The sequence below is a fragment of the Nyctibius grandis genome, chromosome 1 (assembly GCF_013368605.1).
Source record: "Nyctibius grandis isolate bNycGra1 chromosome 1, bNycGra1.pri, whole genome shotgun sequence".
NCBI classification, from domain to species: Eukaryota; Metazoa; Chordata; class Aves; order Nyctibiiformes; family Nyctibiidae; genus Nyctibius; species Nyctibius grandis.
Genome location: NC_090658.1, coordinates 56840601 through 56853008, shown reverse-complemented (window position 1 = coordinate 56853008; position 12408 = coordinate 56840601). Strand labels below are relative to the sequence as shown.

Sequence of the window (12408 nt, the reverse complement as noted above, 5' to 3'; positions counted from 1 at the left end):
TCAAAACCAGTTTTGATGGTGAGAAGACAACTGCTGTGTGAAGTATGAAGGTGCTGGACCAGATACACTTTCCATTATCCTCTATCTGGCCCATCAATTTTCTTTGACTCTTTGGTCATCCCTGTAGTGCAGGGATGAGAAAGCACAGTGCAGAAATTACTGAGGCAGTGTTAATTTGATCCAATAAACTAATCTCAGCACCAGATGCAGGGTTACTGCTTTTATGCTGTTTTGCAGAGAAGCCATTTCTGGTTACACTTGCATTTTGGGCTGCCCACCAAGACATCGCCCCTACGTGAGCCATCTCTGGTGAGGAACATCATTCCCAGGGAGCAGCAACACTGCTCCTGCCTAGGGCTGGCACTGGGGAGCAGGAGGGCTCCATCTGAGGGGAGCAATGCCATTCAGTTCCTACATCTGTTTTGTTAGCTTTTGCTGATAGTGTCGAGCATCTTGATAATCTCATCTAGCCTATCATACAAAGTGTTTGGCACTTCTCATCTAGACCATGTTTGTGTAGTTTATCACAGAGGGAATGATGTCACATATTTTGACTTCAGAAGGCTTATCATGCGTGCAGCTTTTGCTTTATCTACTATGACAGTTAACCCGTTAATTGCCAAGATTATTCTCGACAAACTCACGTTCACAAAAGCCAAGAAAGTACCGAATGCTCCAGCTTTTCCTGCTGTGCCTTTCCTCTGTGCCCTATTTGTATTAGTGACAAATCACTTATTTTTGAAAGCAAGAATAAAGCTTGCTTGAGCTTTGGATATGCCCAGTCAGGAACAGATTCTCTAAGTACCACCGGCCAATGTGTTCCTCATTACATCTATATCTTGTCTCAACTTCACTGATACTTTGAATGGGCCTGTAAACACCCATGGGCTGCTACGTAGTGTAGAGTAATTGCCATAAAGCCTGCCAGGGCCTGACACGTCCTGAGGCTGAGGCTGTGGGTATGCATGTGTGGCTGTGGGGGTTATTTCCTGACTGAAACTATTTTGGTCCAGTTACAGTTGTGTAAATTTTGCAGTAGTATCCAGAACTGAGCCTCATGTCTACTGGCCCACATGAACAAATACCAAGAAAACACTCTGTATTTAACCTGAAAGAGATTTTTAAAGTAAAGAGTACTTGATCTCAGATTGTAACACTGTATTACAAGCTTTAAATAGATGTGTATTTTAAAAAGTAATGCTGTTGTGCTAATTTAAAAATGTCTGTAGAACATGTTGCTTCTGACTGATGATCACATGGAACCTCATATTTCTACTCGGATGCCAACGTAATGTCTTAATCACTTATAAATACCACTGTGTGGAAGCATTAGTAGTTATATAAATGTCATAGGTACGTAGCTATTTCGCTGAGCCAATGTGTTTCAGGGAAGCTGAGGTGATTAATTAGATAATGTATATACTCACGGCACTGTACCGACAGCACTGCCTGTGAGCGCATCCTCTGATGCCCTGCGCAGTGACTCATAATGATGCCAATGCTGTAGTAATTGCCAAGAAATGCATGGATGGCTGCCTCACTGTTTATGTTAGTGGCATGTTCTGTCTTAACTATTTGCCAAGCCTGTGGAGGTACAGTTCTCGCTCCCCTTGTCTCCATCCAGGCCAGTTTTACCTGAAGACCGTGGTTTTGCCTCTGGCGGGAAGGACGGACATGCTGCAGCAGTCAGCCTACAGTGTGCTGCATGTACTGAAAAGCACTGAATGGGGAGAGATGGTGGGATTGTTCACCCCCTTCTTGGGTAAAATACAGTCCTGCAGACGTTCATCTTCTCTTTGTAACAACACTCTGGTTTTAGCAAGCTGTGCACATTAAAACTGATGGGAGTCAGCTCGCAGGTCTCAAGGATTCCAAGGATTTAGCAGGTTTTCAACATCTGCAGTTGCTTACTATATATTCTGTTTCTAGCATCCTTAGGAAGAGGAAGTGGCTACATTTGGGGTGTGCATTAGCCTTTCCTGTCCTTAACTTCCATTTGTATACCGAAGCATGATGACTGCTGGAGAGAGTTCCCAATTTTGGACGGGGCTTCAAACAATGCCCATAAAGACTTAACACTTTTCAATAGGCCATGTAGTGAAGATGGAGAGACTTGTTTTTTTGTCTACGGCCCTGGTACAGGCCCTGCCACAGCCAAACAAAACCAAATCTAGTTACAATTGCTCATTAGTGTGACTTGTGAGATAAGTGTCGAGAGGAGATACTGAGAATCCATTTTATTTTCTATCCAGGATTGAAAATTTGTCAGTGGTGATCCACAGCTCTTCAATAAAAATGTAGACAACCTGGTAAATAGTAGCAGTCAACCTATATACAACAGTTGCCCTCTCCAATGCAAGAGTAATTTTTACTTAGCATGTCCTACTGTGTGTTGACAAGTTAAAACTTCAGATTTTTTGGCCAATCTCTTCATAAATATGTGAAAAATTAAATGCATATCATGTGTGCATTTAATATACACCAGCAGCTTCTCCTAATTTTGATACTAGTGTCTGGAAAGCCTGATAACCAGTCTATGGAAAACACGAAGATAGTTAACCTTATTGAATACCTCTGGGAAATATGAGATGCACCCTAGATCCTTGAACTTATAATGTGCTGTCGTACAAAAATTGAGTTACTTTATGTTGAAGAGATTGAATACTGGTAAAGAAATTGGGATAAGTCAAAGAAGAACATCCAAACCTATGAGTATTCAAGCAATTATTGCCTCATTACTTTGAGCTAGAGGCAACAAACTATTTGAATATTAATTTTTTTCTCCTAGACTTTTCTTAGCCTTTATGGTAGGAAAGGAACCACTGTAGACTTGGAGATTCTGGTAACTACAGAAACAGCCTGCAAAGAATGGAGCCAGCCCTACTTCTCTGAATATATTGGCTTGTAATAAATAACTAGTTCTGGTACAAATGGAGAAGTTGACACTGCATGTAAGCTTTTGGAAAAAAACCTGCCCTGAGACATGTGCAACTTCATACACTTCTCACTAGGGTGACTGAAAGTATAAAGGAGGTGTTCTGCTGTACACAGGCTTTGACTACAATATCAAGTGGGTAGTGTCTAATGTTCCTCAGATACATTTGTGGCTTCTTGCTGGATTTCTGAAGCTTTATAACTGGTGTTTTGTGTTAACTGATGTATTTCCAATCCTGAATACATTTTGTCCATTTTAAAATACTGTCCAATACAAGAAACTCCAGAGAAAAATATAACTTTCTTTCAGTGGGGCTACAAAAAGATTTTGACATGCTGATCTCTGTCAGTTGTTAATATTGGAGCAAAATATATGGACATAATCTTGAAACAGCTCCAGAAGGCACAGTGTCCTAATCACTAGATTATGATTTTTGGTGTTTCCTTGAGCTTTTATAGATGAGAAGCAAGAAAAAAGAGAAGTGATTTGAGAAGCTCAAGCCTGTTGTTCCACCAGTGATGGACATGATTGGGGGGGGCAGGGAATTTGGTCTGAAAAAATTATCAGCATTCAGCAATGAGTCAATTAGAAGCTCTTTTGTAAAGAAGAAAGCCTATTGTAAACAATAGCCTGTTTACCAAGTTAATATGGTCAAATCTATTATTGGAAAACAGATACCAGGCAAAATTATTAAATCTGCTCTAAGACCGTTACTTCCCAAAAAAAAGCTCCCAACTCTTAAATGAAAGGCTTCAGCTGCATTCAACACTTCTTTTTCCTATACATAACTCAGATTTTTTGTACAACAGCAGCACACTATTTGCCTTGTAATCAAGTGTGTTCAACTCAGCAGTCTGAGTGGATTTCCATCATACTGCATCCTCCACGAGCAGTATGGGAAGTTACTGGAACGTACTGACACAGACTTGGCTATGAAGTAATTCTGCGGGTTATTTCCTAATTGTGCACCACTTGTTTCTTGGGTCACATCTATCATGTGTCATGCAACCAAGAGAACATGTCATTTAGAGACAGGATGAGCCACGTGGATTTGTAGTGGAGCACAAGAGGACTTTTACCTTCTGAGGGAGAGAAGAGCTACTGGTAGAAATTATTTTTAACTGTTTGTTTTGAAATATCTGTTGTTCCTCAAATAGGCTGCTTCAACTGAAGTAAAAGCTTCATCTTGTAAGGTCCTACTCAAGGCTGAAAAGATTACTGAGTAGACTTTTGGTAATCCACAAGCTGGTATTAACTAGCAGCTGCCTTTTATGAATGCTGTAAAAAGAAAAAATGTACACTGGCTTCCTTCCCAGCTGCTGGTGATGAAATATAGATGCTGTGTGTAAACTGCTGCTTTATTTCACTGTTCGTTCCCAAACTCAGTGATGTGGATATAAAAACGGTAACGTTGAAACAAACATACGTGTGCAACTTGTTTGTTTCTATAGAAATAACTTTTCATCCTTATCCTTATTTCTGCTTAGGTAACAGGCTGCAGAATATTAGTGCAGCAATGGAAATACATGCTTAATAGTGGGATGTACAGCATGCTCTTACAGCTAAATTCTGTTACTGCAATGGCTTGTTACTGCAAATGTTACAGTAGTTCAGGACTCCCTATTTGTATGTATATGGGGCTAATGGAAAGGGTTTTACGTGTATGCGCAGTTTTGATTTTCAGAGTGGATTTCCTTTCCTGTCTGAAATCCCATGTCGTGCAGAGTTGTGTGGGGCTGCAGTCTTATTGCAATAGGACAGCTTGTGTCTTTCTCATGCATCATGGGAAAGCTAGTCATTGTGGTGATTAATACCAAGAAGTCGCATGCTAACATGAAGAGATGAATGCTCAACATGTCCTCAGCTGACTCTACTTGATGGGTATCTGGCTTCAAAGCTGTAACCTCTGCAGTCATTACCTGGCCTGTTTTTCCTCTGTGTGTGTGTGTGAGTGTGGCTGGGTGTACACACCACGATGGACTGCAGAATGAACCTGATTTTTAGAAGGACAGGTTTATCTAGCCCAAAAATACAAACATGGATACATGTTCCAGTTTGAATATATGCAGTATTTTAAAAGAAAATCAAACTGACAGCTAATCTATTAAAACACACACTCTTAGAATTAAGGTATTTATACTCTTTGGACTGTTAACGCCAGAGTATAGAGAGGTTGGTGTCTTGATATTCTAATGTGTTAGGTGTATCTTAAATAAACCAGTGCATGTAGTTGAATATATTTATTTGAACCCACGTTCAAATTAGCAAACTTTTGACCAAAGGCTGAATAATAGAACAGTTTAGGCTGGACCTTTGGAGATCTTCTAGTCCAGCCTCCCTCAAAACACACACAGGAAGTTCAGGTTGATGAGGGCCATGGCCAGCTGAGTTTTGAGTATCTCCAAGGATGCAGATTCCAAAACTTCTCTGGGCACCTTTTCCAGTGTTTCTGAAAGTTTTTTCTTCCTTTTTTTCCCCTCTACTATCTGGCTGGCTTTTCCCTTGTTTCCACTTGGGCGGTTGCTTCTTGTGCTGTCGCTGTACATCTCCATGAAGGGCCTACCCTTGCATTACACAGTTGGTGACAGCAACAAGATCTCCCTTGAGCTTCCTTTTTTCCAGGCTGAACATTCCCAGCTCTCTCAGCCTCTCCTCATATGTCAGGTGTTCCAGCACCTCTGACCATCTTGACACACACCCCAGTGTGTCCATGTCTCTTGCACTGGGGAGCCGCAGCACTAACACAGCACTCCAGATGCGGACTCGCAAGTGTCAGATGGGAGGGGTCACTTCCCTTGACTGCTTTTGCGACTCCAGCCCAGGATGCTGTTGGCCTCCTTTGCCACAAGGGCGCATTGCTGACTCGTGTTCAACCTGACATCCACCAGCACCCCAAGGTCCTTTTCTGCAGACCTGCTTTCTAGCCAGGGACCCCAACTTCCACTGCTGCACCCGACCCTACATTAAGGGAGAGACTGCCGCTCATTTTAAAGAATGAGTGCTGAGGCTATCCCTAACAACTACTAATGTACTATGTATTAATATATTGCTGTTTTAATTACAAAAAATACTATCAACATGTAAGTAGAGGCACAATTCCCTGAGTAACAACAGCATCTGATAAAGGAGGTCAACTTTTCTAAATACTGATCCGTTAAGCTGAAGTTTTTCAAATGGCTGTTCCCCCCTGCTCTCTCATGCTTGTTTGCTCATTTGTTTCAGCTCTTTAATGTCAGTTCTGTCCCTGACACTATCAAAGGAATCCTTGGAAGTTATTGTCCTCTCTTGGGAAGATCTGGTTCCCCTTTGTTTGAAATGGGAATTTGAAATGGGGAAAGACCTCTGTGGTGGCATTGCATTTGAGCCTGCTGTTTTCCTTATGTAAAACTCCTAGAATTTTGCCAAATTGTGAGTTTCTCAAAGCAGCAGTTTGCAAATGCCCCCCCCCAAATATACTGTGTACCTTGAACAAAAGGTGCTCAAGAAAGCTGAAATCTAAACATTTACTTGAACCTCACAGATCTCTTTGGCCAAATATTGCAAATGCTAACCTACAGAGTAATTGAGCATGCTCTGGCATAAAGCTGAATAGGTGCCCTCTGCAATTTGTGGTGTTTGTGGCCTAATATGATGCTGAAATACAGGCAGAAAGTAATTATCTTCCTGTCCTCCATCCTGTCTAGGCACTGTGTGTAGATAAGGAAGAGCATCTTGAAAATGTGAAGTGAGAAGCAGGCTAGGTGATGCACTGTAGAAACATAGAGAAAAAGACAGGACTCTGGGAGAATGAAAGAAGATGCCAAAAAGTCCCTGATTTTGCAGGACTGAAGTCAGGCTTGAAGAGATGGCATCCAGTTGTTAGGACAAAAGTGCCATCACTTTAGCTGTGGAGCCATTACCCTGACGGGTACAGGTCCTCAGTGCAGAGTTAAAAGATCCTAATGTTGACCACCTTGAATGTAAGTTTTGCTGTGTAGTTTCAAATAATGTAGGCTTTTAGAGCTAAACACTTGGAAACTGGTAAACCCCAGGTTGAAGATTGTCAGTGCAACTGCAATTTGATCCCTTTGTTCATATTTAGAATTGGATTCTACTGGATCTACTGGATCACGGAGATTGTGGGTGATGCTGTACATATCATTGGAGACGAGCTTCTCACAAGTGGCCTCGATCCATGTGTTCATTCACTGATGTCTAGCTTGTTACTTCGTGATCTTACTCAGTGAAGTACCTGAGGCTTGCAGCAGTGACCGCAGTCAGGAGCTGACTTCTGAACTTACCAGGTACGAAGAACTGTGCTTCAGGTGTCTCAGGTGGGCATCATAACTCATCAAGAGTGATAGTGTTGTCCTTAATCACTCCGGGCTGAAACCTGTGTCTGGGGCTGTTAGATCCGCCCCCAGATGACTGTTACAAGTTTATGGAGCTTTCTAGGGATTGCACAGGAGAAATTCCTGAGGAAATGAACAGGAGTAACATAGCAAATGATATATCTGTCCATGAACTGAATGATGAATGTTAAATTTTACGTTGTACAACTTTTCTTCAGCACATACAGACTGTAGGCAGAGACTTGGTGGAAGTGATAGGACATAGGCCAGTGTTCAGTTGTGTGATCTTCCTGTGTGTAGGCAACATCGTGGTGCAATCTGAGGCCGCACTTGACAGCACCTTACTCTTCTTTTAATGCTTGACTTTTCAACCTTTCATGTTGTATTAAAAAAAAGCGATATTTTTATGGAGATGCTGAAGACTTAGTATACACATGAACTTTTTACAGCATTAGTATTTTCGTGTTGTGAATTACTGTGTATTTGCTTCTCCATTTCTTCCTATTTTTATTTTATCTAACACCTTAAAATAGTTGTGGGTGAGAAAGACAAATTGCAAGTTACGCTTTTGAGGGTAGGGAGAAGAAAGGGTAGAACTATTCCTACAAAATTATGAGTTTATTACGCGGGAGCTCTTAGTGTGGTTTTCTTTTTTGTGTTTTCTTTGTTAAGCACAAAAACCAAAATGTAATTATTTTTGAGCCAGTTGTCAGTCTGCTCTCTGTGGAAGGCTGATGAAATTTAGTTTTTCTCAAGTTCAAGGAATAGCGAGCACAAAGGCAACATGGTCCTGCACATGCATGATTTAATTTACACGAATGACACCTTCCTGCTGTACATTGTCATTTTAAAGTCATAAAAACCATCATTTGCTGTTTCCCAATGTAGATGCTAAACACAAAAAGAATAAACTGCTGAACACAACAGATGGCAGTTCAAGGATCAGATTGGAAGTGGGAGGATCATCAGCTCTAGGGAAGCCAGTAAGAGTCAGGAATGCAGTCAGACGAGCAATGTGACTGGTTTCCAGAGCCCTGTCTACATTTCAGGTGAAAAGCATCTCAGGAAGAGTAGTGATTAGAAGATATCTAAATAATCCTGAGATGGCTAGTTGTCTTTGTTCCCTTTCCACCATGCTGTCTAGAAAATGGTCCAGTATTTCCAGACAGGAAGGGTAGATGTTCTCACTGCCGCAGTGCCTCTAGGCAACTTGGCCGTACAGTTTTAAAGCCAAGTAACCCTGACTTTTAAGCTACACCACACATTTTTTTTTTCCTTTTAGATGAGGATTTTTCATCTTGATGTTGTGGCATGAGGTGAAAGTCTTGATTTTATTATTTCTGAGGGAGGAGGTGGAAAACCTTTCATTTCCTAAAGCTTTCTCTGTCTGATTGAGTTGAATCTATGTGGCTTATGTTTTAAATTCAAACAATTATCCTACATGTGTGGATTCCTGAATGAAAGCTCTTCTCTCAGGATATTAATGGCCTTTCTTAGTTTACATTGCTTGTAAAAGAATTGGTTTAAGTTGAAATTCACTTTTTTTTTCTCCAATATAAATGTGATTCTAGTCAGGACACTTCTCAAGACCAGTATATGCCCCTGATGAACTATATGAGCCCAGGAGGCTGTGTCTGTGATGGAATCTTTCCCATCTCCTCCCTAACATAGAATCATAGAATGGTTTGGGTTGGAAGGGACCTTAAAGATCATCTAGTTCCAACCCCCCTGCCACAGGCAGGGACACCTTTCCTCTAGATCAGACATCTTTAATACATATAACAATCCCATGAAACAGATTATAAACTTGCAGTTTTAATTCACATTAGATCTAGGCCTATTATACTGTGTATGTACCAACTTTTCTTAACATGGGAATAACTGATGATCCTGTGAAGGGATGTGTCGTTCACGGTGGATAGCGTGTTTGTAAATGCTGTGAAGGTACTTTAACTCATGGAAAAACAAAAATGAATCCTCCAGACACAGAGATCTGGAGATGTCCTGCTTGGTGCTGCTTCTCAACTTTGTTCTCTTTCTTATTAATTTAAGTGAGATCATGGGATGTACAGCTTTTGTGATGGGAAATTTTCAGCTTGCTGTAACACTGAGTGCAGGGTTCTTGCTGAAGATTTCAGATTTCACTTTCTGCAAAGACTTCAGGTCTAGAGTTTCAAGTAAACAACACACTTAAAGGAGACTTATGTTTTGTTACCATGTAACCGATCTGTACAGGTTACTCATTCTGTGGCTTTTTAATGAAATTTATAGTTACGTACGTCTGAGGCAAACACTTAGAAAACAGATCCTGATCTGTAACAACGGTGTTACTTTCTTCCTTCAGTAGGATGTTTTCATCATACAAAAAATGAATGGTTGGATGGATGGTTTTAGTTACAAAATGCTGCTATTGCTGTGTTGTTTTGTTTGATGCCTGGTACACTATGGTCAATGATAGCATCTGGATAGAAACTTGCCTTTCCGTGTTTTGTTTTTTTTTTTTATTCTACCTATCTTGATACTTTCCACACCATTTCGTGAAACTTTTCTTTCCCAACTGTATTGGTAAATGCCATTTCTGTTTCTGAGAGGCTTCCTACTCTTCTCCCAGGAAAAGCAAGCTTAGTATGACAGAGGACCTGTGACATTTGGGGCAGTTGATATAATGAAGGGTCAAGATCTAGAGGAAATTTCTGTAGTGAGCAGCAGTGGGAAGTGTTCAGTTATTAACAGGTCTACACATACCAATAGCTGAATGTGTCCTATCATTTGCTCAAGAGTTTGTTTTCTTTCTCCAAGTGAAAGACTGGCATTTTGCGGGGGGGGTTGGGGATTGTCGTATTATTCTTTTGGATTTGTCTTCAGGATTTGTTGTCTTCTCTCTTGCACTTTTTTAGTTTCTAAGCTTTGTAGTTTCTAGAAGAGTGTTCTAGCACCAGAGTTTTGGACCTGAGATCCATCACTGTATCAAATACTGTGAACAAATTTAAAATCAGATATTTTGGGTTATCTTTGATGTGGTTATGTTATCTATGATGCAGTTATAACTATGATGTAATTATTAGTTATGAACTTTCAACCCTTGTAAACCAGTATTTTATTTACTTTAAACTTCTTTCTTCCTGTTTCTGTTTTACAGGCAGGATGAAAGACCGGCTAAACGAGCTGCGTGAAATTGCCAGGTTACACAACCAACATTTTTCTGATAGCGAGAATGATGAAAATTCACCCCACGATGTTCTCCTTTATGAGACTGATTATGCCTTGGAAATTCTTCATAAAGACATACAGAACATCCGGACAGAAAATGACCACCTAAAAGAGGATGTCAAGCGGCTCAGAAAGCAAAACAACCGCTTCCTTACTTCCATGCGCCGTCTTAGTAGCATCAAACGAGATACTAATTGTATTGCCAGAGACATCAAGGCCCGTGGAGAAAGCATCCACAGGAAACTCCAGATAATGAGAGATTTCAGCGAAGATGCAATAACAAAATACGGGGCTATGTCTGTCATTGCCAGAGTAGCGAAGAACCACTACGTTGACCTCATGCACGCCTTTCAGGAAGCTATGTTTGAATACAACGCAGCAGAGATGAACCAACGGGAGAACTGCAAGATTCGAATTCAGCGGCAGCTAGAGATCATGGGCAAAGATGTTTCTGGCAACCAGATTGAGGAGATGATTGAGCAAGGCAAGTGGGATGTCTTCTCTGAGAATCTCTTGTCGGATGTTAAGGGGGCTCGCTCAGCCTTGAATGAGATAGAGACACGTCATAAGGAGCTGGTGAAGTTAGAAGGTCGCATTAAGGAAGTTCACGAGCTCTTTCTGCAGGTGGCCCTGCTAGTGGAGGAACAGGCGGACACCTTTGACGTCATTGAGATAAATATGCAAAATGTTGAGGACTATGTAGGAGAAGCTAAAGAGCAAGTCAAACAAGCTTTGGAATACAGAAGAAAACACCCCCTCAGAACAATCCTCTGCTGCTGCTTATCCTGTTGCAGCAGGTGACTATCCCACTGAAGCATCACAGACCGACTCAAATGTCTTCAAAACAAGGCATTCTTTCCAGTGACTTTTCTGAAATGACAACCTCTAGAAATGGGGGGAGCTATTTTGCAGTTGTTTTTGTTCATTGCCTTTTTCCTAAATGTGCTGAAGGCTGTTCTGTTTGAGAGCTCCTAGAAATGTTGATAAAACTATTTTTAATCTATTTTTAATTGAATTGTACTCTGTTGCTGTAACTAGAGGTGCAAGAAGATCTCTGCAGTGATACTTGTTTCGGATAGGCAAGAGAGAGGAATGAATGATGGGCTGATAACAGCCTAGGGAAGATGAGAAATTTCAAGAAGTAACTTTATTCTTATTTGTCAAAGTGAGTCTGCAGGCGGTGCAGCCTTACTGCCTGGGGTGACACAATACACCACAGAATCAGGAGGTTTCAATTTTGACTAGTTTGGAGCCTGCTTGATGCAAATACTTGAACAGATTTTTGCTCTGTTGATTTGACAAAACACACTGAGCCTGTTAGCAGGAGCAGGACACAGAACTAGTTTCTATTTCAGCTTGATTTCCACCTGTCATGGGTCTTAACAGAAGTAACTGCACCATAAATTATAATATGGATGTTTTGTTCCGTTTGTGTGCAAGTGATTGCTCTTCTCCATTTTGAGTACCCACACCTTTGTCAACGTGGCTAGGAGCACTGCAACACTGAGGCATCTCAGTGACTTTTAACTTGAGCCACTGTCTGTACTCTCAGTTTAAACTTCCATGTCTTTATGATTCTAATAAATTTTTCTGCCAATTAACGCTTCAGCCAGAAGAGATGCATGCAGTGGCCTTCTGCATAAGAAGAAAACAGTTGAGGGGGCGGTCGAGAAAGCATATCAGAGTCTCCTGTGCTGGCACATACACACAGTTTTAGTGGAAGGATTATCCCGTCAATAGACTTTTATTTTTTTATATGCATGGATTGAATATGGATTTTTTAATATCTTATTTTAAATAACATGAAAGATTAAATTTATTAACATGCAATTTTACTGGTGTACAAAAGCTACGACTTTTATACCATTATTATGAAATATGCACCTGGGAAAGAAAATAGATATACTTCTTCAGTACACGTGAAGAAGAAAG

The 12408-nt window shown here is 40.8% G+C and overlaps 1 protein-coding gene across 1 annotated transcript; it reads left to right on the top strand.

Moving 5' to 3' along the window:
* Positions 1–10410: 10410 nt before the first annotated feature.
* Positions 10411–11277, top strand: STX11 (syntaxin 11). The gene has a single exon (XM_068415091.1). It carries the CDS (start codon positions 10411–10413, stop codon positions 11275–11277), a length of 867 nt encoding a protein of 288 aa, XP_068271192.1.
* The last annotated feature ends 1131 nt before the right edge of the window (positions 11278–12408 follow it).